Consider the following 26045-nt stretch of genomic DNA (forward strand, 5'->3'; position numbering starts at 1 on the left):
TGATTTTTATACCTCGTTCTGTTAATGTGGTGTGTCACATTTATCGATTTGTGTATGTCGATCTTTGAACCATCTTTGCACCCAAGGAGCAATGGTGTCTTTTCAATATGCTCTGGGACTAGACGTAGGTCTAGAATTAGAATCTAGTTCTCCTACATGTAAAGCACGCTCTGTGAGAAAGAAACTTCCAGGTTCAGTGACAGACTTGTCCGTCTTAATAATCACCCATCGCATTTTACTTTAACCTGGTCTTAGAATGAGACTCGACCGGAACACTAACTCACCCTGATTCCTATTTTAATGTCCATTTGATTTGTACCTCTGGGTCTTGGGATCCTGAACCTTAAAGGCAGCTTGGCCCTTCTACCTTCCCAACACGGCTCTTCTCAGCCTCCTAAATATAGGCATATATTTACTTGTTTTAACTGTTAAGCTACTTAATGGAACAGTCTCCGTTTACCTTTCTCACTGCCTCCTCAGCCAAGATGCTCCCCCATTACTCCAAATTCCCCTGTGCATTTTACTCTATTGGTCAAAATCGTGAGATTACAGTTCCCAAACCTCCATGGCCAAAGCTTTCCACTACTAGAGAGAAGCAATTTCCTACTCTTTTTGGTCAAATTTCTCTCTCTCTTTTTTTTTTGATCAGCAATTCACTCATTCAAGAAATATGGAAGATGCAAAAAGACTAAGAGAAGAAATGAGTCACCCATCATCCCCCCACCAAAAGAAAACCAGTATTAAAACCACTTTACTCCTTTAGAAGCCTTTATAACAGGAAGCAGCTGCTCGCTCTTAGGTGTGCTTGAGGGTTTAAACGCAGTAGGAGTCAAGGTTGCCTCCAGCAATATGCAACTCATGCAACTTATTTCTTATACATCAAATCTCTTCCAGGAGCAAGAGTTTCGAACAGTTTTATACAGAAAATTTAAATGCTCTGTCACATGTGTTAATCACCTTTGCTGTGCTTCATGTACTTCTAGCTAATATATTCTACACGCCCCGCTCCGTCTCCCACCCCAGCGGAGCAGCCCTGATCTCCCTACGCCCCAGTTCACACTGAGCAGCCCCACCTAACTGCCAATTTGAATGATCGCCATTGAAAAATCGTGTCAAGCGCAGTTTGGGGAAAACTATCAAAATTTACTATGCCTATCTTACAGTGCACTCTTTTTAAAAGAAATGAAGTATTTCCTGTTTCCAAATTCACACATACATTTAACAATTAAGAAGTATTCATTTATTAAGTACAGTAAACCCTCGATTTTTCGGACCTCGATTTAATGGACTTTGGATTTAATGGTCAAAATTTCCGGTCCATATGTCCTATGTGAAAATTAACACCCTGTTAATTTTAAAATGATTTTAAGCAAGATTTGCTTACAATTAAATTAACAGGTTATTTTTTGTTGTTGTTATTAATTCAGTTATTTTTAACCAATTTTATGAATGGTCATATGCTGGAAAAAACACCATAGTAATTTCACACACGTAAATAAATATTACATGTCTACATATTTAAATCCCAGAGTCACTGCTCATAAACAATGTTCAGTGAATGATTAGCACGTGATCACACCGCATAGGGCACAGTAATTGGTTCTGTTGTCCCCTAATCAGTCCTATTGTTGCATGGTGTGACATTCTGCAGCAGTTTTAATTCCTGCCGGCCCATGTTCCCATGGGCCCTAAGCCCTGCCCCCACCTTGTGTATCTGTCTACTCTGGAATATTCTCTCCAGACATTGAGCTTACCCCAGAACCTCCATGTGCCCCCTGCCATGGGGTCCCAGCCAGGCTTCCTGTGTCCCGACCTTGCCCCAGGGCCTCACTCCGTGCCGGGCACACAGGAACAGATCAATAAATGTTTCTCCCATAACAAGTGGAAGTGAGCTCTCACTTCTCATTCGCCCCCTGTGCTTCGTGCGATTATCTAATCTCCGTGTCTCTGGCCCAGGTTATTAATGTGGCCCAGGAACAGATTACACACCCACAGCTGCCTCACTGAGCGGTGCGGCCTTATTGTCCGTGACTCTGATCTGCGCTGATTGTAAACACCCGGTTACAGCAGCTTATCCGCCAGGACACACGCCCCTGTCCATGGCCAGGGCAGCACTAGTGGATGCGATGCGTTCATTCATTCACCGAACATTTATCGAGGCCCTACTCTATGTCAGGCATCGAACTGGGTGTAAGAATACAGAAATGAAAAAGGCACAATAAAGACAGAAACAAACATGTAGAAATAGCATATAATAAAGACATCGATGCTGAGAGACCACCTGGAGGACTCGGGTGGAACACACTTTGAGAACCACAGCTGTTGATGAGAAATTAATAAGAAATTTAAAATATACCTAATGCACCAAAGACTTATGTTCCTCTGCATCTAGGTTACATAGGTGACGTTCATTATAGCAGCTGACATCTCCTAAACAAGCACCTCCCACGTGCCAGGCGCTGTGCTGTGTGCGCCGCTGGGTCACTGGGCGTGGAAACACCCTGGGATGGATGGATTAATGGGGTGGGGCCCGGGGTCGGGGGATGGGGGGAAAGGGCTTCCATTTGCATGTTGCTGGTTTCAAGGCAAGATAAGCCACAAAGTTCAAAAGATAATTAAACTAGTTAAAAAGCAAAACAGCACTGGGGCTGGAGCTGCCTTTCAGAGCCAGTGTCCAAGAAGTCATTTCATCATCACAGAACATCCAATGTGAATTCCATCTTCAGCTATGCAAATGCTAAAGAATACTGCCTCACGTTTGCAAAAAATAATGCTCGGTGCTTCTTAAAGCGCTTTCCCCGTCACTAACCTAGCGGAGCCTTTCTTACCATGGGAAACGTACATTGAAATTCTGCTCAAACCCCAGTTCCCCATTCTTTTTTCCACCTTCCCCTCGAACGCCAGAGCCGCCTAAACCCGGGTGCTCACGACTGAGGAAGGCTAATGGATTTAACCCACAAGGTGAACATGCCTAGCGCGGGACCCTCCATCGAGCCAGGTTCTGAAAACCTGTTGAATGAACAATATCGCAGGGCGCTCCTCCCCCTCCATGTGTCAGACCCTCGCAGGGTCTCAGGCTCTGCGGGTCCTGCGTGCGCTATGTTCGTAGGGATCCGCTCCCTTGGATCAGATATTAGAAAACAAGGCAATTCGTGCCACCACTTTTGTCCTTAAGCCTCCAGGAATCCCCGCCAGTGACTTCCCCACAAAGTAGCCCCGATGCCGGAGAGCTCCAAGTCCTTTCTGTGTTTAACGTAACACGAACCAGGGGGTGATTCTGTTGTAAATCTGACGGGGGGAGAGGACCTTAGAAGTGCACGGTGAGCAGGCAGGATGGTGCGAGGAAACACGGCTCCCAAACCTTTCCAGTTTGCTCCTTCCCCTGCTCCTTAATTACCTGCAGCGTTCCCAGGCGCTGACCCAGCAGCCTTTCCCCACACCTCGATCTCGTGCATTTTAGCAAAAGATTAACCTGACTGTTTGCTTTTCATTCTGAAGCTGTGTTAATACTCAACTCCCTCTAGATTAGAAAAGAAGGGAAACACACTCCCACGCACCCACCCCGGCTCCAGCAGGGCTCCAGCGGGGTTTCTGACGGCATCACAGCCTCTGGGACGTGCTGGGGGCACTTACCATTTCAGGAGGGCCAGGAGGACCACTGACAGGGCCACCGTCAGCATGGGGCCATTCACTTCCAGCCTGAGAAAGCCCAGGACTTCCATTGTTCCTCCGAGACCCTCGAGGGGTGTCCTGCAGAGGAAAGAGGATGCCTGGCGGTCCTGCCCTTAGAGGAACCACACTTTGCAGATGGAAGGAAGGGACAACCAAGATAACATTGCACCGAGCGGGTCCCCAAAATGTGCTGTTTCTCAGAGTCTCCTTATAAAGAGGAAGGAAGAGGGAAAAACAAAGGGTTTCTGTGTAAGGCAATGAATCAGCAGCTTCATTTTCTTGATGACTGTGCCGTCAGTAAACATTTACGTTAACTTCCCTGGGGAGCCGCAGCAGAACTGGCCCCGTGTCGGCTGAGAAACCAAATGGTCCAACCATGGATTTCTGCTCTGACGAGTGGTCCTAAAAGAATGACCCCTCCCCAAAAAATTAATTTATAATTAAATAAAGATATGATGTAAAGAGATTCTATGAATCCCAGGCTGGGGTGGAGGTCAGCCTGATGAAAAATGCCAACCACCCTGAGGACTCCCATCCTGCAAAGTTCTTTGGTTCCCGGGGCCTGAGGGCCTCTCTGGGGTGAGAGGTGACTGCTGGCTGGCTCTTGGTGGCTGGCTGGCTGGCTGTTGGTGGCTGGCTGTTGGAACAGACCAAAAAATCTTGCCTCCGATTAAGGCTTTCATCCTGAGTGGGAGGACTTCTTAAATGTCTAAAAGCGTAGCCATAGATAGACGCATGTGTGGACCCGTTGTTCTAGCTCCGAGCTCGTCTGACTAACGGAGCCTCGATCCTTTTGGCTCATTAGTCATTGTGCGACACCTTTATGGGGGGTGGGGGATCGAGGACAGCGGGCCGGCTGCGGGAAGCGCGGGAAGAGGCGGAGACGTTGACCGGGGCCAGACAGCACAGAGCAAGGAGCCCGGGCTTCATTTCATTTGCCTCTAGGGTCTCAATATGGTCGTGTTTGTGTTTGTTAAAATCCTCTGGCTACACGGAAAGAATCCAGTGGGATGTGGAGGGGTAGGAGGGAACGTGCCTGACTACCAGGTCCCTGCCTTGATCTGCAGGTGTATGGGGCGCCGTTTAGTGAGATGGGGAAGATGGGCCCTTGTTGGGAAAATCAAGAAGTTGAGTTTGGGTTTTGTTGAGTTTGAGATGCTTGGGAGACATCTGAGTGGAGCTGTCAAGTCAGAGAGTAATCTCAGCTAAAAATATAAGTAGTAATAAGTAATGATGGTGCCGTTTATGGAGTGCTTACTAAGTGTTAGTTACTAATCTAAGAGTGTTCATGTGCCAACTCACTTAATCCTCAAAAATAACACGACAAGGTAAAATTTAATCCCATTTTAAAGAAGAAGCGTGGGATGTAGGATTCCAAAGCCCATTCTCTTAGCAAAAGTTTATATTCAAACACGGGTGCCGCCAATATACAAATGGTATTTAAATCCAGAGGACTAGATGAGCTACAGGCACAGATAAGAGAGCGAACCACCCAAGGACCAAGTACTTCCCTTTCCTCTGACCATTTGTCCTGCCCCCCTGTTTTTGCATCCCTACTTAGGTGTCCCCCAACAGCTGTACCCCATCTGGATCCCAGCGCCCTGTGCTCCAGCCCGGTCCTTTCAGAAGAGGTGTTAATGGATCCGCGTATTCCCCCTTCACCACACAGAGCTGCACTCCTACAAGGGGCACCTGAAACGCGATGCTTTGGGGTGTGGAGGGTAGGTAGCAAGCTGGCGTGGAGGAAGCAGGTCGTCACGGCCATGGATTCAGAGTCAGAAGGACCTCTGATATGGCTGGGAGCAGTGTATGTGTCAGAAAGATGCTCAGAAAAAAATGTTTTCTTCTACGATTCAAAGGTGAAATAAATGTGAGAAATGCTGGGTAAGCCCCCAGAAGCAAGCTTACCTACCAAAGGACCTCTCAGGGGCTTGAACCTGCTCATGTGCTCTGTGAAACTCCAGGAGTAAGGTGCAGAGCACAGCGTTTCCCAAGTGCATTTGACCACAGCGTCCCTCTCAAGGGACATTTGTCAACACATCCCTTAGGAACACGCTTTGAAAAATGTTGACCAAGCCCAAGTCTTATTTACAGAGGAGGAAACAGAAGCCCAGACAGGGAATGACTGGTACAAAGTCTCATAGGTACCTAGTGATAGGACCCAGGTCTCTCATCTCTCCTTTTAGGCTCTGTATCTAGAGTATGCTCCCCATGTCACCCAGTGGGCATGTCACCCATATACCTGGCACAGGTGACACCCGTTCATGGAGGCACCTTTGAATGTTGGCGTCCAACTCGGAGATCCCTGGCTTTTTCGAGGAGTTTCCAGCTCCCCTGGTTGCCCTGAGCTCCTTCATTCATTCCTCTAACTGGTATTTTTGGAGCCCTTACTATGTGATCTATGGAGAGGTCCTCACAGCCTTTCTATGCTCTCATCAGAGCCGAGCTAATGCTTAGGGAACTGTGGGCAATAAACTAACGGAGGTGGAGTGGAATAGCTGCATGTGAGAGACATTAAGGATTTTCATCAGGAAAGTAACATGATTAAGGATGTGCTACGAGGTTTAATATCTGTGATGCGATGCAGGGACACTCTGGCCGGGATATTTTCAGGCTGAAGGGCAGACGGTTACAAAGATATTTACCACAATTAAACATGAGACCTTTATTCTCTGGGTATTTTCTGTTAAATAATATGTCTATTAAAAACAATCCACTCTAATCAAAGACATAGTAGATTTTAGAGTTAGGTTTCCAATTCAGCACCCTCCTGCTTTTTGGCTGCACTTGGTCAATTTTGTGTAAAGTGCCTTTGGAGCACAGAGGAAGGAGGAATGATCTGGCGTCAGGAAAGTGTCTATAGCCCTCTTGACTCGATCTCTTTTTTCTTCCCTGTTCCATCGCGCGACAATTGCCACTCAGCGTGCAATGTTTCGGCTAAGACGTCAGAGAGTTACAGGCCATGGTTCCAACTCAGAAGGAGCTTCTTTTTTAGATAGACAGGATGGTGGGGGGGAAACAATGTCTAAATATTATAAAATATCTAAGTAACGTATGTGTATATTTTTAAATGATAGCTATAGGGAAGAACTCTGAGGCCTCGAATCGTCAAAGGGAGCCTGGAAGAAAGGAAAGAGGATTGAGGACAACTAGGCTTCGAGGAGAAGTGAGGGAACCAAAGAAGGGAGGGGAGGTTGTCATAGGAGAGTTTACTCGACAGGTTGAAAAAGTCGACCCATGAGCTCCAACTCAGAACGGAAGTTTTCCTTTTCCTTTTGTATATTAAATATTTTCATTTGGCAAATTGACGATTTTAATAGACACGCAAAATGCAAAACAAAACAAAAATAAACTCTACAGAACTGTATAAAACATATCAACTCCTAGAGACCAACTCTGTTGAGAATTAGTAGCTCTCGTCCCAGGTCTTTCTCTCTGCTATATAAACAGGGGTGTATTTTTACCTTTATGAAAACAAAATCATCACGTCCACGCCGTTTGCACGTGGCCTCTCCCCGCCCCGCGTCGGGCCTGTCTTTCTGCATTCGCACCCAGACCCGCACCCTTTGCTACCCAGGACTCCACCATAGGCGCGCGTCGTAATTCGCCTGCCCTCTGTGGCATGGCATTCGAGTCCTTTCCAAGTTTCCCCAGCTACAAATGGAGCCGCAGTGAACACCCTCGTGCATGTCGCCGTGGCCTGCGCAAGGACATCCCACGCGACAGTCAGCAGCGGCGCAGGCCTGCACGTCGGAAGCGCTGGGGCGCCGCCCGCCGCGAGGCAGCCTCCGTGGTTCCTCCAGCTGTGCGCCGTTACCCCGCTTGTCCGGACACCCCCGGAGCTTTCCCCCTCTGCCTCAACCTACTCCAAGTCTATCTTTCTGTCTCCAACAGCCAGGCAGACACCTCCCCCAGAGTTGGGTCAACTGTTTTGCCTTAAGTCTTGTGTTTCTTTTTAAAGCTTTCACTCCATAAATCCTGTGGTATTTCCTCCAGTGCTCCCCGTGTTTAAAGGCCGTCCGTGCAGATGTCTGAACGGCGCCTGCTCCCCTGCTGACGGGTCCCAGCTGGCCCTGCAGAGCCGGCTGCCTCCGGCGAGGTTCGAGGCACCGGGGCGGGTTCTCTCTGCCAGGCAGGACCCCGGGTAAAAGGACAGCCCAGCACCATTCAGTGTTTCCAGAGCATGTTTCCATATAACCTCACTGCAGCCTCAGAGCAAGCCCGGGGAGCAGGCGAGCAGGACTTTCCATTCCTGGGTTCCAAGCAGGAGGAGCTGGAGCTCAGAGATGTAACAAGACCGTCTGAAATCATACATTTAGCACATTCTAAAGACCAGGCTCAAGCCCCAGTCTTCTGGCTTTAAACCCAGTGTTTTTGCCACTACATCTAAAGTCCCTTCTTGGTTGAAATATCCATAGTTCCCCAAGCCAGCCCACAGCGGTGATGGGTGAGCTCCTATGTTCACCTCCCTCCCACCCCCTGGGCTGCAGAGTTGCTGCCCATAAAGAAGAGGGAGGGATGGTGTGTGTCTGTGGGCAGCTTTATCTCCCTGCAGAAGGCACTAGTGCCCCTTTTGCAAGACACAAAACCTTAGCTGGTCCCAATTCAACCCAATCTCCTCAACACCATGCAGTATCTTAGGGACTCTGTCCAATTTCTGAGAACATGGGCTTAAATTAGGAGGGCTCATGTGTTTCTTCATTCCTTCAGTCAGCAAACACTTATTGAGCAATTACTAGGCACTAGGCACCAGGCATAGAACTCCAATATAAGAGATCTGGCCCTTGCCACCAAGGACCTCAGCTCCCAGGAGAGGGAAGCAGACATGTGAACACCCGAGTGCCATCGGTGTTACAGGAACTGTGACACAAATACACACAGGCAGGGCACAGAGGGGGGACCGCTAAGAGGTAAAGGGTTTGAACAAATGGGGCCCTGAGCTTAGGCTGGACAGATGACTTCACCCAGCAGATGAGGGTGGACAGGTGTGCTGGGCAGAGGGAGCACAGCTGACATTTGCGGAAAGGCGTTGGAAGCCTGGGGTTAGAGGAAGGCAGGGAGACACTCAGAGACCAGGTCACATAAGGCAAGGAGTTTACACTTTATTCTAGAATCAGTGGGAAGCCAGAGTAGGACCTAAAATTGAGCAGCAGTGTGCTTGGATTTGCTTTTAGAAGTATCCCTCCAGTAGGAGGCAGACTGGATGGGTTATACCTGAGATGGGGACACCAGCGAAGAGGCCACTGGTCATCCAGGTAAGAGTCCAAATAAAGCAGTAGACCTAGACATGGGGAAGAGAGGGCTGAGCTTTGAGATTCAGGGAAGGCAGAATCACCAGTGTTTGGTCACTGATTGAGCGTGGGGATGAGGGACAGGGGTTGCTGAGGACAGCGCCTCGATTTCTGGCTCCATTGATCTGAGTCCACATGGTACCATACACAAGAGTTAGGACCTGGCAGAAGCAAGTGGAGGCAAGTTATTGTGGCTTCAGTGGTGAGAGCAGCCGAGCACGAGGCCCCTGCTGGCCACAGAGGTAACGAGGCTCAGGAGGCAGCCAGACCTGGAGAGGTCAGGAGAGAAATCTGGAGCAGAGGAGTTTGAGTTTCGGGAACCATCTGCATATAGATGGGGCAAAGCCACGAAGATAAAGTTGACCACAGAGAACAGGTAGAGTGCTGAGAAGTGGGCCATGGAACAGCATCAGCAAGAGCAGCCTTGCAGGAGAGAAGCAAAGAGGACCCGGAGAGATGGAGGAGGGATGGCCTGAGAGAGAGCAGGAAAACCGGCGGAGGGACCCTACTTCAGTGCTTAAATGAGGTAGCCTTTTTGTTTTCCAGAGAACTGGGTATCGATCCAGCCACTTCAGCTCTCCAGCGTGGGTGGTCCTGGGGAGCTATTTCACTTCTCCAGGCCTCGGCTTCTCATCTGTAAAGTGGGGATCGTTGTACATTCGTCACAGGGTGGTTTGAGGACAGTGAGGTGCCCGTGTGGCATGCTCAGCAGGGCTCCGACACGGGGTGAACTCTTCTGCGTGTGGTCTGTGGTTCCTTCGCCAACACCGCAGGAGGGCAGCCGTAAGAAGCAGGAAATGCCCGGAGGTGGTGAGTGCTACAGGGGAAGGCCCGATGAGGTGGGCCCGAAGCGTCTTAGGGTTTGGCAGGTAGGTCGTTACTGCCACCTCCAGAATGGCTTCGGTGGCGTGGCGGGGGTGGAGAAACAGAACGAGAGAAGAGGTTTGGAAAGGACTGATTACCTTCTCTGTCCATCTCTTTGGCCCCACGGCAGAGACGTGGGAGAAGACACCGATTGGGACCAGCTAGCATAGAACCTCCAGGCGCCACTCTCTGTGGGACCCGCGTGAAGCGAGAACATCTCCTGTTAGGAGACCTGCGGGAGACAGCAGCCATCTGTGTGTCCCCCCGCCCCCCGTGATAATGTAGAATTGTCTCTTCTCCTCAAGGTTGCTATGGAGACATGGACGGGTTTGTAAACAGTTTTAAGGTCTATGTCACATCTTGACTTTGTATTGGTCGTAAGGGCAGGGACCATATTTTACATATCATTGGGCAACCACGCCACCTGCCACGCTGCGACCTGACAGGCCCGCGTGGCTCTCATTAATAGATCACCCCCAGACCCATGCTCTCCAGCCCTGTTCTCATTCCTGGGTTTCCGACTAATATATCCAGTTGCCCACTGGACCTCTCCTCGCAGATATTCCACAGCTGCTGCAGACTTGGAACGTCTAAAACTGGGCGCATCATTGCAGCCTTTCTCCATGAACCTCCCGCCCTCACCCATGGTCCCCGTCTCAGTAGATGGTACCTCCTCCCACTCAGCTCCCAAGTCAGAGACCCGGGCTCCTCCCTGGCTCCTCCTTCCCTCCCACCCCCCCCATCCAGTTAGTACCAAGCCCTGTTGGTTCTGCCTACCAGCCTCTCTCATTCTGGCTGCGTCTCCCTTTATTTTGTTCATTCTCTCATTCATCCCACTGGCTCCATAAGTGTTGGCATCCAGTCGGCGTTAGGTACTGTTCTAGGCGATGGGAATGCACTGGGGCAGCCCACAAGCTCGATTGCTGATCGCATGGGGCTCGTATCTAGAGGGGGACCCACCCAGCTCCCTAGATGGCAGCTGTCTCCTAGCAGCCCCCTGCCTCTCCTTCAGTCACCGCCACTGATTTGCTGAGTTTGCGCGGGGTGCCTGGCACTGTGCTGGGGGTGCCTGAAGCATGTAGAGAAGACCAGCGTGGCTGGGAGGCATTGAGCAGGGGGAATGTGAGACTGGATGAAGCAGGGGGATGGGCAGGGGTCAGAACACCTAAGGCCATGTGAAAAATGTATTATTTCCCTCCGGAAGGACTCCCAGCAGGGGCATGACATGATGTATCTGGGCCAGCTCTACTCCTCCTGACTTTATTATTAAAATGTGTACGAGCTATTAGATGAGCATCTAACACCTGCGCATGGGGTCACAGAGTGGGGGCTCGAAGCGGTGCTACCGTTCAGACCTTAGCTGCACGGTTCATCAGAAGGCGGGACAACTTGTCAACTGCTGGCTGCTCTTGACATTGCGATCAGACGTGGCCCGTCCCATTTCCTTCCCATCTCAGCCCCTCTGTCAGTTTATGTCGCCCAGGATCTCAGCTTGTCAGGTGTGTGCGCTTCCCACGTTGTCACTGAATCTTTTCCTGGCACACCCCGCGGCTGAATGTGGCTACGTGGTGACGATTAGGCGTAGCTCTGCTCGTGAACCTGGGGAGCTGGCAGATGGCTTGACTGCCTCGAGGCAAGTCTTGGAGCTTTCGGGCAAGCTGGTGCCTGGAACGGCGGGTTCTCACCTCCTAGTCTCAGGGGTGGGGAGAGATGGTGGCAGAAAGCAGAACCCAGAACCCAGAGCTGGTGGCGGATGCAATGGTGTTCCAGGCAAGTCAGCACCCCGCAGTCCCCACACAGAGTAGAGGTCACTGTGAATGTGCGTGGGCCCAATCATGGGGAATCCCCAAAGCAGATAATCAGAGGTTTCGACAGCAGCTACGTTCAAGGCAACATATATAGGAGCAGGGAGGAGCCCCATCCCCAGACTGGCAATAGAGAAGTGAGATCGAGTCCTGTGGGGAAGAGTGGATAGAATATGTGTTGTAACAGGAAGCCCCCAGCCTAAACGGCTTGACACTGTAGAAGCCTATTTCTCGCTCACCTAGCCGTCCAAATGTGGGTGTTGTGGGCAGTTTTCTGTGCAGTGACTTGGGAACATGGGCTCTTCAGTCTTGTGACCCTGCCACCCACCACCCCTCAGATGCCTCTGCTGGATCTTCTGCAACCAGCCGACCAATGAGGGGAAAAAGGTATGAAAAGGGTTTTTACAGGTCAGGCCTGGAAGTGATGCAAACACTCCCAACTTCATTTCCTTGGCCACAGCCACCTGAAAGGAGGCTGGGAAATGGAGCTGGCCCAGGAGGAAAAAGAAATAAGTCTGGCAAACACCTAGTGTTCCTGCCACGGGTAGGCCCCCGCCTGGGTATGTTCCCAGTCCAACAACTGCCGCATAGGGAACAACTACTAGAACAGGGCGGAGGGGGGCCATGGAGGCCCCCCAAAGTTAAAGCCCTGAAGTCAGTTCAGGGATCAAGGGTGAAGAAGAACTCGCCTTTTCGATGATTGGGTGCTGACATCTGACCCCGTTTCCCCAGCTGCCTCCCCAGAAGCCTGAGCCTGCTTCCCATAGCCCTAGCTGGCAGCCTGGGTTCTGCTCCAAGTTCACTGCCAGGAGCCTGCTTAGAACACTATGAAGCCATCGGCGCCATCCATGTATGATGCTCACCCAGACCCCACTAGATGAGGCTGGTCCACCCAACTAGGCCCTCGGGGTGCAGGGCTGCTTGAATCAAGCCTCCATTCTCCACACCCCACCGGACAATGCAAATCAGAAATATTTGCTCTGTCCGAAGAAACCCACTTTATACCTTGAACATTGTGTCTTCAGTGGCCCTAACTCCCTCCCCATCTGCGCTGATCTCTATACTGAGGCCCCAGCTTGCCTATACCTGTGCCCACCTGAGTTATGACAGGCCCTGTGTCATCCCATCTCCTAACAGGCCAGACTCCTTGTGCATTTTCAGCACTCAGACTAGATGTCATCTCCAAGGAAGGCTCCAGGACCACCCATGATGACAAATTGTACTCTCATGTCCTGCCACAGCACCCCAAGCTTTCTCCGTGGAAGTTGCCCAATCAATTGTATGTCTACGCTCTAGACGTAAACTTTTTTGAGAACAGAAACTGCATCTGATCCAACAGCGTATCCCCAGCGGCTGGGAAAAAGCCTGCCTGTCACTCAGTAGGTGTTCATGAAATGTTTGTTGAATGAATAAATGCAGTCCTGCCTGTGTTTCAGGTAGCAGCCACCAGGTGGCAATAGTGCTCTGTGGGTTATGAAGGTCTTTCTGGGAGAACACCTGAAATAAACTGAGGTTTATTCCCATAATCCAAGCAGTTGATTAATCTTCTGTGAAATATATCAGTTAATTGAAATAACCACAAAACCATTTCTCAAGCTAGACTCTCTAAGGAAAACATAACAAATGAAATACCATAAAGAAAGTAAGAGGTAGAGGGAAAGCAGAGTGGAGTGCTCGAGTCCTGGGGACCATGGTGGGGCTATTTAACTCGCAGACCCGAGGATATCCATTCAGATTCCTGAGCATCCGACGTGTCTGCAGCTGCCCCAGCCTGACACCCTTGTGGCTTCCTGGACCTGTTCCGGGTTCACTGGCTCTAATTTTGCTTATTTATCTTATCACGGTTTTACCAGTAGACCAGTTTGGCTGGAACAGAGGGTTCATGAATAAGGCTGGTGAGAGATAAGCTTGGAGCAGCAGGGCAGGGCCAGCAAGAGGAAGCCTCTGGACACCAGGCCGCAGAGTGTGGACTTTGCCCCCCACGAGGCAGAGTAGCTGGGAAAGATGCTGGTGGCACCCGCACGTGTCCACACGTGTGCGGGCAGGCAGGTGGACATGCACGTGTGTGCGTGAGCAAAAGGGCTGTGTGTGGGGGGGGGGCATGTGCTGAGTGGTGCTGAGAAGGACCGATGTTGGGGAGCTGGGTTGGGGGGATACTGAGGCAAGGGAGACCTGCTGGGAGATCTCTGCAGCAGCTTAGGAAATAGGGCTGAGGCATGAGATAGCTGGAGGACATTTGGGTGGACGGACATCTGTGTGGCTTCAGATGTTCCACAGGTAAATCAACTGATTGGAAGGAGAGAGAGAAGAGAGCCTAGAAGGGAGGCCGACCTTTGAGCTAAATCCTTACTGTGCAAATTAGAAAAAGACGTGTCTTTCCCAGGGACCTGCTAGAAAACTGTCTACAAAGCTCTTAGGTGAAGGGTGCTCCTGGAGTTATTCCACGCCCAGCAGCCCCGAGAGGAAGACTCCAGGTTCCAGACCTGGATGGGGGAGCCAGGGGTGGCGTGGGAGGAATTCCTGGGAGGAATGGGCAAGGTGGCGGGACAGCTGTTGTTAAGAGAAGCAGCACCCTGCGTGTCAGCTGTCCTAGTGCCATGGTTCTCAGACACACATGGGGGGGATTAAAGCACAGATAGCCGGGCCCCACCGTCAGAGTTTCTGATTTGGTAGGTCTGGCTGGGGCCTGAGAGTCTGCATTTCTACCAAATGCCCAGCTGCTGCTGCTGGTTTGGGACCACTCATGCAGAACAGTGTTCCTCGCCCCCAGCTGTGCATTAGAAGGATGGTGGGACATTTTTATTATTATTATTATTATTGATTTTTGGAGAGAGAGGAAAGGAGAGGGAGAGAGAGAGAAGCATCGATGTGAGAGGGAAACATCTATTGGCCGCCTCCTGCACGCCCCCTACCCGGGATTGAGCCTGCAGCTCAGGCATGTGCCCGACAGGGAGTTGAACTGTGACCTCCTGATTCATGGGTTGAAGCTCAGCCACTGAGCCACACCAGCAGGCAGATTTTTTTTTAAATGCTCAAGTCAGAGCCCTTCCTCCAAACTATCTGGATCAAAATCTAGGTGAAAGGGCTTCCTACACGTTAGATTAAAAGACAGCAAAAGACTTTGGGGGGCACCTCAGGTCTGAAGACGCTGCTGTGTGTGAGCTGCAGAGTGTTAGCAAATTCTCTGGTTTCTGTTCATGAATTTTCACCATTTTGTCTCCAACACCCTCCTGTTTTCCCCAAAGAGGCCTCAGGTTCCCCTTTCGCTCTGAGCTGTGTCCCAAACTGGCCAGAATGTCCAGTCCTCCCTCAGGACCAACTGAACTATTTCACATTTGCTTCCTTCACTATAAGCACTGGACACTTCGCTTTTTCTAGCTTTTATTCCAGAAATTTCTCTTCTGCATTGCCTGTGGCTGGGTCACGCTGCTTACTGCAGACCTGCTCCCCCTCCCCGGCCTCCCTCCTCCGAGGTCACCTCCTCCCACCCAGGGCCCTGCCCTTCAGGGCCACCCAACTGTCTGGAGCCCATGTGTCTCATCTCCCAGGAGGATTATTTGAGCTTCTGCAGGAACTAAGAGAAGTGAGCCCTTTCTCACAGTGTGGTAGCGAAAGCGTGTGGTAACATAAGGTGTGTGTGGGATAGGAGTAAATATGGGTCTGAAATTCCACATAGCTGCACAGTAGAGAGGTGTTGCCAAGGTAAATTAATAAGAAAACAGTTGGCTGGTGTTTACCAACAGAATCAGCTTGGGGTATGTTCCTCCCTGCTTTGTCTTTGCCAAATGAGCCACGCATTGGAAGACAGTAGTTCCCCCCTTTCCGCTTTCTGCATTTTCAGTTACCTGTGGTCAAGCCCAGTCCAAAACAATTAAATAAATGGAAGATTCCAGAAATAAACGAATCGTACCTTTTAAACTGCATGCTGTTCCGAGCGGTGTGACGCAATCTCGTGCCTTCCTGCTCGGTCCCACCCAGACGTGGATCGTCCCTCGCCCGGCGTCGCCACCCTGAGCGCTCTCCCTGCCCGTCGGTGACCGAGTGGCCGCCTCAGCTATCAGCTCGGCTGTCGCGGTATCACGGTGCTTGTGTACATGTCACCCTTATTTTACTGAATAATGGCCCCGAAGTTGAAGAGTAGTGATGCTGGCAATGTGGACATGCCAAACAAAAGCCATAAAATGCTTCCTATGAGTGGAAAGGTGTGTATGTGGAGCATCAACACCCATGCAAAGGGGACCAGACAGAGGGATGGAGACCAGATCCAACCGACAGGTGGGCACCCAAGACGTCGCCTGTGTAGAGGAGAGGCCACCGTGACCTGGGAGGTCCCCATTTTGCTCCACCCAGTTGGCCATCCGGCCTTAGGGTCTGGGTCCCGACTGTCATAAGTCTGATTAGCACCTGCTTTGGGCAGAAAAAGGCACACAGTCTGCATCCACCGTCACTGGACCCAGCATTTGTTAGCATTTAACACAGTTTTATAGAAGCTCTGGCAACTCCGTGGTCTTAAGTCCTGGGGTTTCTGACGCAGGTAAGGTGGCTTCAATTACATAATTAGAAAAAAACAAAATACAAAAAACAGTCCTGTGAGATTCAGGAAACCAATCCAGGGTCTGAGGATACATAGTCCGTAAGCCTGCAATGGATGCTACTATTTAAAAGAAGCAGGATATAAACTAGCTAAACATTTGGGCAAACCTAAGGGACACTGGACTTACTCTTTCGTCTCGAAGACTTTTCGGGAAGCCGTAAGCAGCCCTGTGGGCAGCAAATCTTCCCCAGCCCCTCGGCCAGAAGCGTGTCTGTGGCGTCATGGAATGACCTGGCACGGAGGCACCCCGACTGCCCTCCCAGGCGGGGAGTTAAACGTCCCCCAGGGGGACAGCGCTGGCCCGAGCCAGGAGGTCCCCGGGACAGGGCATGTTGGAAGGGCCGGGTATGAAAGTCCGCGCCTTGCCCAGCCTGTTCTTCATTAGCTGTCTTCAAACAAAAGGCACCTCCTCGAAGATCAACCGAGCGGCCTGTCCGATGCTTTGGGGACATTCAGAGCACCGGGGATGAGGTAGAGTGACCGTCCATTCCGTGGGAAGCTGATCTGGTGCCCCCGTCAATCGCGCAGGGACACGGGGGGCCCCCTCTCCATCCCGGCTCCTCAAATAGGGACAGACTGTGGGTAACGATATAGCCCACAGCCACTCCTTCCATGTCCCTCCTGCTCGTGGCGAAACCAACCTCCAAGAAGAGTAACATCTGTGTTCAGGTCTCATCACAAAATGAAATCGAGGGCAAAGGCGTGTTTTGGCTTGTGCACATTTCTGAGACGGAGAGAGCAGAGGAAACGTACGTCCTCGTGTGTGTCTGCGCCTCCTAAAATCCAGGATGAGCGTGGATCGCTTTTGTGACGGGGAATGCAAGTCCTGGGGAAACTTTGGATTTGAGCTGCGGCCATCCGATACGAGAGTGAACGCGCGTGGGGTTTGTTCCCACCGTCTCGGTGTCTTGGAGAAGCTCACCCCAAGGCCGTGGGTGGGGTCATCTCCCCGCGCCTGTGCGCATTTGCTCATAGGAACTCACCCGTGGCCACAAAGCGCAGAACATTTCGACCTAATTCTCTTTGCTTCAGAAAGAGCTTCCATCCAGCCTTCTATGGGCAGCGGGAAAAGGACAGCCCTTCACCCTCCCTGGACACCGCTGCTTCTCGCGGGTGGCGGTAAGAAATAAACACGAGAAACTGGATTTCCACCCGTGGACGGCTATTCTGCGGCACGAGTTCCAGCTGTGCCAAGGCCAGCGCTTGAGAGCCTTGACTTGGGAAGCGAGAAGCCGTTGAGCCCCAGATTTATGACCGTCCCCATGTCTCAACCACCTGCACCAGGCACGTTCCTGAAATTTATGAAATGCAATTGCTCTGAAGGGTGCAGGCCAGGAAGGGCAGGCCTGAAATATTCTACCTGGCCAGAGACGCTGGCGTGTGCGGATTAATTTAAGCCTTTGCTCATGTTAAGCAGGGTATTTCTCATCCACAACAGAGCGCTCTCTAGGCCGTCTGAGGAATCACAAAGCAGCCAGGTCCTGTTTGAAATGCTCAGACAATATCCTCACCAAAGGTCGCTTGCTATTTCCATCTTTAGGGTTAATTACTCCTGGGGCTCCTGTCTGAGTGAAAAAATACTTCTTTTTTCTTCTTTCCCTTTATTTTTTTTCCCCCTCTTCAACAATCAGTTGTCGAGTCTGTAGATCGTGTCTAGATTTTTCTTCCAGAAGTAAGCTCCACCGTGTCCCTTTTCCAATCTTGCCAGCAAATCACTTCTAGTCCAGAATCATCAAGAACAGAGTCATTCTCCCGGCTGGTGTGGCTCAGTGGCTGAGCGTCTTCCTGTTCACCAAAAGGTCACGGGTTCGATTCCCGGGCAGGGCACACGCCTGGGTCGCAGGCTCCATCCCCAGTCAGGGGCGTGCAGGAGGCAGCCGATCAGTGTTTCACTCTCACATCCATGTTTCTCTCTCTCTCTCTCTCTCTCTCCCTCTCTCTCAATTAAAATATAAAAAAACAAAAGCGTCAATCCTCCTAAGATGTTCATCTTCAATGGCAGGCAAAGAAGAGCGTGCTGGCGTCATCCTGTCCTCTCCAATGGGGATAATTCAGCTTTCAGACTAATTACGGGGCACAGCTCTCTTTTGAAACATCTGTGAGAACGGCTCACTACTCACCCACAGCACACCTTTGCTCGCGAATCTTAGGCTCTTGGGAAACATCTGTTCAGCACAGATGCAACCCATCATCCAATGTGACAAAGAGTGACCGTGTGTGCAGAGTATATCTAGATTTGTCCCCACATAGGCAAGAAATCAATGTTTCCCTGTAAAAGGAGATTTTTAAGACATCTCAGTGTTTTCTGGTTGAATCTAGTCAAAAGATAAGTTCTTTCAAATTCTCCTCGCCTGGGTCTTTTGATTTTGATTTTCAGACCCGTGTGTGTACGTCAATAGAATCTTAAAGACACCAAACTATTCTTTAGGGAGAGAGTAAAATCGAGTCAGGCGTCAGAATCACATAATTCCCAAGACAAATGGGCCCAGGCTAACGGGCGTAGTTTGGGCATGTGCGATAGTGTTGGCTTTCGCTGTTACGATTTGCCTTTAGATATTTATTTGTGAAATGTAAGTCTTGCTAAGATTGAGGCCTGTTCTGGAGAGGTGACTACTTTGCTATTGCTTAATGGAACTGTTGAATCTTCTCGGAAAACAAAAAGTTTCAGTTATATATTTTACCCTAGTGGAAAGAGAGTCATCCTAGTGACGTATAAACTAGCAATTCTAGAGAATTCCCCGCCCCCCCTTCTTGGTGAGGCTGGAGCTAAGTTCCACATGTGGGGTAAGTGAGGTGGCTCGAGACGGCAGCCTCGGTGGCTAATCAGCTACAAAGAAACGAGCGACTCTAAAAATCCTGAGAAACTAGAGCCTATGTCATTAAAATGACAAGCATTCGGTTGAAAAACTGAAACAATATTATCAGTCCCATCAGTATATTTACAGATTCCTTGTCCATTGATCCATCCCGTGGATCAATGCAACACCTGTTGCATAATAAATGCTCAGTCACTGTTCTGTTCAGTTCAGGTAACACTTCCCGGTAGACTGTTCTGGTTCTCTGTCAGTCGAAATGATGACTTAGAATGTTATTTTTCATTCAATAAATAAAGACTAGGTCTGCACATAGAGGGCTGAAGGACATCAGATGTGCAACTGTGTTAAGTGATCACTTTCCCACAAGCGATGAATTTGCATCCTATAGACTGTTAAGCAGGAGACGTGAGAGTCATGGGCACGGGGACCCGAGAGCACACCCCCCCACCTCGCATATATGTGAGTGAACTGTTCACACCTACACATGCTCTCTTCCGCTTGGTCAGGAGTATCTACTCTGTGCTGGGCACTGTACTGGGATCACAAAGATAAGCGAGACACAGCCTCTGCCCTCAAGAAGCTCCTGGAATAGGAGAGAGACGGGTGCAGAGATGGGTCACTGCAATGTAGGAAGAGCAGTGATGGAGACAGAGAGAGCACATTTCCGGCAAGAGCAGAGCTGGCTCTTGAAGAATAAACGTTGGCCAGATGTTGGTGGAGAGGAGGGAACTCCGGGAAAGAGGTCAGTGGTGTCCTGGAGCTGGCTCCACCCGGCTCACAAGGACCAATCACTAAATGTTCAGGAATCTTGCAGGCTGGTTGTTAAACTTGGTCATTACTAAAAATTAAATTAAGTTTACTATTAAATAAACTATCTTAAAAACAAACATAACAAATACTAAAAAATGTATCAGTCCCTAATTATTTTATTATCGTCTATGCCCTTGAGGGGTTTTTAGGCCTATTGTATCTATATGATGGAGATCTTTTCTGACAGTGGAAACTGTCCGTCTCTTCCCAACTCCATGTTCAGTGACATCAGGTTAGTTCGGAATTGGCCACGGTGGGAGCATTCACACCAGAAAAGTCGCAAATGCTACAGATCAGGGGTTACTTCCTCCCCGGAAGGCCATTTACCAGCAGGCAGGGTAGAGGCAGGGAACCCCAAGCTGCGCAGGAAGGTGGGAGCAGGGCAGCAGGGAACAAGGACAGGCCATGGGCCAGCCTCCCTTGAGCCATCAGGGCCCCCCACCTCCTCCCCGCCCTTAGGGTATCCATTCTGCCCACCGTCCACACGGTGAGACTGTTTCCAAGGGCGCAGCCTTGAGATAGCGAGGTGGGGTTGAGAGCGTTAGGACTGACCCGTGACTGAACCCCATTAAGGCCTCTGCATAAACTGAAGTTCTGGTTGGGGGATCGACTTGTCCTGCGGAGCCCAAGACAAGCCTCGTGTGGTCAGTGCCTGGCCTCCTGTCCATCGGTCTCCCTGCCCTCCGCGGATGGGGGCAGGTTGCAGACCACCGGACACAGGGACGAAGCAGGCATAAATGGAGAAAGTCTACAGAAGTGAGCCCATAAACAGAAGTTAGGAGCGTGGGGTCCTGAGCCAGGCTGCTTGGGTTTGAATCCGGGCTCCATTCATTATTTGCTCAGATAATTTACTTAACTGAGCCTCAGTGTTCTCATCTGTAAAATGGGGATCATGATAGAATATGCCTCATGGAGTTATTGTGAGGATTAAATGAAGAAATGCACGTAACATGTTTAGAACCAGGCCTGGTATCTCGTTGGAGCGATTATGATTATGATTATGACCTTGATTCTCTGGTAGGACATCCCACAGTCCCGGCTTCCTTTCCGCATCCACCCGGCTGTTGGGTCATTGGCCTGGTTTCAGTCGACACACCAGTTTAAGATTTTAAAAGATGATGCTAATAGATTTCAAGTAAACAGTGCAAAATCTATTCACATTAATTTTTGGTGAATGCATAGTCAAGGTAGATCTTTTCTGCCTTCTGAAAAAAATTAAGATGTGACCTATGCAATAATTCTGTAACATAAAGATAAACATAGCACTCAAGAAATGTTAAAATGGCATATTTTTTTTAAATTACTATAAAAAACAGAAGTAAAATTAAACTACATCTGATGGAGAGAAAAATTAAAAGTCATAGACTCCACGAGATAAAAGGTAAAAGTGAAATAAGACGACATGGTGATATGAGGGTTGTCAGAGTTAAGAAATTAATGAAAGAAAACATTTAACAGCAGAGCGGAATTTTAAATGAATTTAGCATAACCGATGGTTAGAAATGACACAGAAGAAAATTCATTCAGGGGAAAGAAAGACAAGCATGTGGGTTTTATTTCATAACACAGAAGGAAAGAACAAGAAGGCCGAAATGATTAGATCCAAGGCCTAGATGAGGGGATGGACAATGAAAATCCAGTTTTGAATGCGAAGGGGAAACACGCCCAGAAGAAATACTCTTCTGCTAGTAGTAATATAATAATACAAGGATAATATATAATAATATAAGGATATTAGAAAAGAAGATGTTAGGTTGAAGCAAGATCTGCACTCATAAATCAAAGCTCATGATGCGTCAGGCAAGATTAATAAAAAGGAACAAAGTGTAGACATAGTCTACTGACACTGTTGGCTGTTGAGGGGAAATTTAACCACAATGTAAAAGGACCAATACAAAGGAAACGTCTTTCTATTTAAAAATACCCGAGTGAGAAATGTGTTGTGGCCTAGGCTTGGAATCCCACTGCAAAGACGGTGGCCTCCCTCAAACTAAACAAAGTAACTACCTAAAGTTAGCATGATCCCAAGTAAAGCCCCATCGGGGTTATTTTGGAAACGTTCTATAAACTGTTTCTGAAATTAATTTGGAATAATAGAAACATTTGCTAGGAAGAAGTTGGATACAGGGAAGGAACAACTGAGGAAATACGGTTAGGTATAAACTCTTCCTGCGGCAGGTCTGTCTCAGGAGGAAAAGAAAGATGGGATTGAGTCCCAGGAGAGGTTTTTTTGTGAGAGAAAAAAATTAAAAAGTCGTGAAAAGACTGAAAATTTAGGACAGTCGGGATGTTTTTTGGAGGGAGCCCCAGAGGAGGTAAGAGGAGGCAGGAAACGGGGCACAGATACCCTTAGACGGAGGGGAGAATATTCCATCTGCAAAGTCTGGAATCATCGAGAAACATAATAATTAATAATAGCATAAATAATAAAATAGTCATTATAATGGCTTTCATATATTGAACATCTATGCTGAAGCTGGAGAGATGATGGGTCCGGGCCCTCTTGGACCTTAGAGCTCAGTGGGCAGACAGACAATCCCCCCCCACGCGCCGTCCATTCCTCCCCCCCCCTTTAACGCCTTCTCGCTTCTGCCCCCCAGACTTCTGCCTTTCCCTCCGGCTGCCTCCATGCCTCCTCCATCCGTCTGCTCCCCCGCAGAGCTCAGGGATTCAAACAGCGCTTGCTTCCGTCCCATTGCCCGAGCAATGACCGCCCTCCCGGACTTCCGCCTGTTAAAGAAAGAAATTCTTGTCCTCTAAGTTTCGTGACGGCCTGGATCCCAGATAAGCTAAGATTTATCGTGTGAACGCGACGGTGGCCCCCAGGCCCCGCACTCCGGGCGCAGATCACGCATGTTCCAAGGAGAAGGGTTGAAGCGTGCGGTCTCTTTGTTTTAGCTCAAAAACGTTATTTGTATAATTATTGGGGAAGAAAAGAAATGGAATCAAATGAATGAGCCACATGTCCGGTCAGCAGAGTCGCCGCGAGGCAGCATGGTCCCTTGTACGAGGCTTGAGTGCTCGAGGGACACGGGGCCTCAGAGCAATGACGTGCTACCCGGGAGCCGTGGCCTAACTCTCCCCTCTTTCCCTCCTTCCCTGCAAAGCCAAACAGGGAGGGAAAGGGCTGGTGAGAGCGGGGAGGCCTGTTTGTGGCAGGGAAGGTTAGCAGAGCAGGGGGGGAGCCTTCTTTTCTCCCATCTCATGAGGAAGCGCTTTCTACCCAGCCAGCTGGATCCCCACCTGCTCACAGTATTGGTTAAAACGGACAGAATAGCAGGGCTTTGGAAGAACTCACGCCATCCATTCCGCCTTCCTAATGACCCAACAAGATGATGTCATGTAAGGAGCCATGTGGGGCAAAGGGCTAATAATACTCTGGCCAAAATCCTTGCCTGACCTCAGAAGGATCAACTCCGGTATAGCCTTGGGGAGAAGTCGTCTAGGTCAGTCACCCCTAACTGTGTCCTTTCAAAGTTGAGAACAAGACACTGAATTTGGCCCCACCACTCACTGAATTTATTTCCCGAAACCCCAAGTATTCACTTCGTTCCAGGTAGACACGGCTTTTTCTCGGAGCTGCTGTTGAGAACATAAGGGAAGATCAAGAATAAAGAACCGTTTGAAATGGCAGCCGTGTCTCCGCGGGCCTTCTCTCCATTGCCGTGTAAGACTCGCTAAATTATACTCTAATGGATCTTCTTCATGTGGAAATTTGTGTGTTAAATGTCGAGTCTTCGTGGACGTTAAGATTGGACCGAATCTATATGGTAAGAACGTATCTTACTAATTCAGTTACTTCGCTGAAAAATTCTGGATAGTGTGTCGACGTGACCTCCGGCAGCAAGTTTAACTGAGTCCAGCCCCACTCGATACAACCTTTAAAAGGCTACAATACACACATTGTGTTACGAGTTCACATCCTTTATCCCAGTAGTCATAAGAGGCTACAGTCAAAATCGGAAACTCTTCTCTCTCTCTCTTTTTTTTTTTTTTTAAATCAATAGGGTGGTTTTTTTAAGAGTAGTTTTAGGTTTGCAAAAAAATTAGCAGAAAATACAGAGAGTTCCCATATACCCCTTCCCACTCCACCGCTCCCGTTTCCTCTGTTATTAACATTTTCCGTTGATGTGGTACATTTGTTACCGGCGACGGGCCAACACTGATACATTGTCGTTAACTAAAGTCCACAGTTAACACAAGAGTTCACTCTGGGTTGTACTTTCTAAGGGCTTTGACAAATGTATAATGACATGTGTCCACCGTTACGGCATCAAACAGAATAGTTTCACTAACCTGAAAACACGCTGTGCTCCACCTGTTCAGGACCCCCTCCCTCAGGGCCCTGGAAATCGCTGACCCTTGCAATGTCTCCACAGTCTTGCCTATTCCAGGATGTTGTATCATTGGATCGCACAGCACGCAGCCTTTCGAGACTGGCTTCTTTCATTTAGTAGTAACACTTAAGGTCCCTCCTTCACATGTGGCTCGATAGCTCATTTATTTTTATCCCTGAATGATTTTCCATTGTATGGATGTACCACAGTTTGTTCACCCTTTTTTTTTTTTTTTTAAATTAACTAACCCCCCTCCATGTGCTCTACATTCTGCCCAGTTCTACGAGGGCTACCCCTAAAAACTCTAAAATAGCTTTATTGTCAAGGCTAGTCTAATTATGAAAATAAGATAGACGCTAAACAAAATAATATCCAAGTATATTTGAAAGCATTGATGTCTATCTTTGGCGCAAAGGAAACGTGATCTAGAAAAGCAATATTTTCAGGGGAATATGAATCTCTTGAAATTAGACACGTATTTGTTGTGTATATGTGTCCACGGTCCGGGGCCTTCATCAGATTCTCAAAGGGATGTATTATGCGTCATCTTAATGGTACGGACCACTGAGAGATGGGGAGGGGTGATAGGGCTTGACCTGAAGACGAGGGGTGGGCGTAGGGCCTGGCTGGGGGCAGCAAGGAGCATACAGCTAGAGGTATAAAAACTGCTGGGGGGCGGGGTGGGGGGCTGTGAAATAGGAGGAAGAACAGGTTTACTTTGGAGTGGGAAAAGCATGAAAAGTGAGGTTGGCTAAGAAGGAAGTCCTGCCCTGGCCGGGTGGCTCAGGTGGTTAAGCATCATCCCACACACCCAAAGGTTGCCGGTTCGATTCCCGGTCAAGGAAGGTTTGATCCCCGGTCGGGGTGCGTATGGGAGGCAACTGATTGATGCTTCTCTCTCACACTGATGTTTCTCTCTGTCTCCCCTCTCCTTTCCTCTCTCTCTCAAATCAATAAAAACATTTTTTTTAAAAAGAAAGGAGAGTCCTTCCAAGTCAAGGAGACATTTGATTTGGGATTATAACCTACAAAATGTATTGCTCCCCCCACATAGAAAGTGTCTCATGCCAACTGTTTTTTGTTTGTTTGTTTGTTTTTAATATATCTTTATTGATTTCAGAGAGAGGAAAGGAGAGGGAGAGAGAGAGATAGAAACATCAATGATGAGAGAGTCATTGATCGGCTGCCTAGCCCACAACCCAGGCATGTGCCCCCGACCTGAATCCTAGGTCGATGCTCAACCGCTGAGCCACGCCCGGCCGGGCACATGCCAACTGTTAGTTAGCATGTGTACGCACGAGTACACACACACACACACACACACACACGAGATATATAGAAATAATACTGTCCTTGCTTAAAGAAACACAGCCTCCTGGTTCTCTTTGCCGCTTCTGTGTGGAGAAATCCCCCTGCAAAGGGCTTTAGATTAGCAGGTCAATATGAAGCTGGGAACCCTGATCGGGAGAGAGAAAGCAAGGTCAGAAGGGCAGGGAGGAGGGATGGCTGCCTTCTGCCAGGTCAGGTTGATCTCAGCACCTGGCCCAGAGCAGCACTGCTCGTCCCACCTCCTCAGCCCGGATGAGAAAGTGCCCTGCGAACTGCAAAGCACTTGGTAAATGTTCCTGTTATTACGCGGCCCCATCTCCTGTGAAATATGTTGCCTTTTCTCCTCGGCTTCTCTAAATCAAATTCATCCCTAAGTGCCTGGCTCGGCATGTAAGCTTTCCTTAACGATTCCTGCGCACTGCCGTCCTTCCATGCCCTGCAAGCCGATCGAATTTATAATAAGTGTCTTTCCTTTGGCCGGTAGCACCTACCGCCCTCATATTATTTCTTTGTTCGTTTTTTTCAGG

General features: G+C 49.2%; 1 protein-coding gene across 1 annotated transcript in view; it reads right to left on the reverse strand.

Annotated features, from left to right (window-relative positions):
• Window positions 1-3891, reverse strand: part of TBXAS1 (thromboxane A synthase 1) — a 127374-nt gene extending 123483 nt beyond the window's left edge. The window contains exon 1 of the mRNA XM_081148131.1: window positions 3634-3891. Coding sequence (XP_081004257.1) covers window positions 3634-3722 — 89 coding nt within the window. The 5' untranslated portion in view covers window positions 3723-3891. The remainder of the gene's footprint in view (window positions 1-3633) is intronic.
• Window positions 3892-26045: the final 22154 nt, after the last annotated feature.

This window comes from Miniopterus schreibersii, assembly GCF_964146895.1.
Source record: "Miniopterus schreibersii genome assembly, chromosome: 9".
Lineage (NCBI taxonomy): Eukaryota > Metazoa > Chordata > Mammalia > Chiroptera > Miniopteridae > Miniopterus > Miniopterus schreibersii.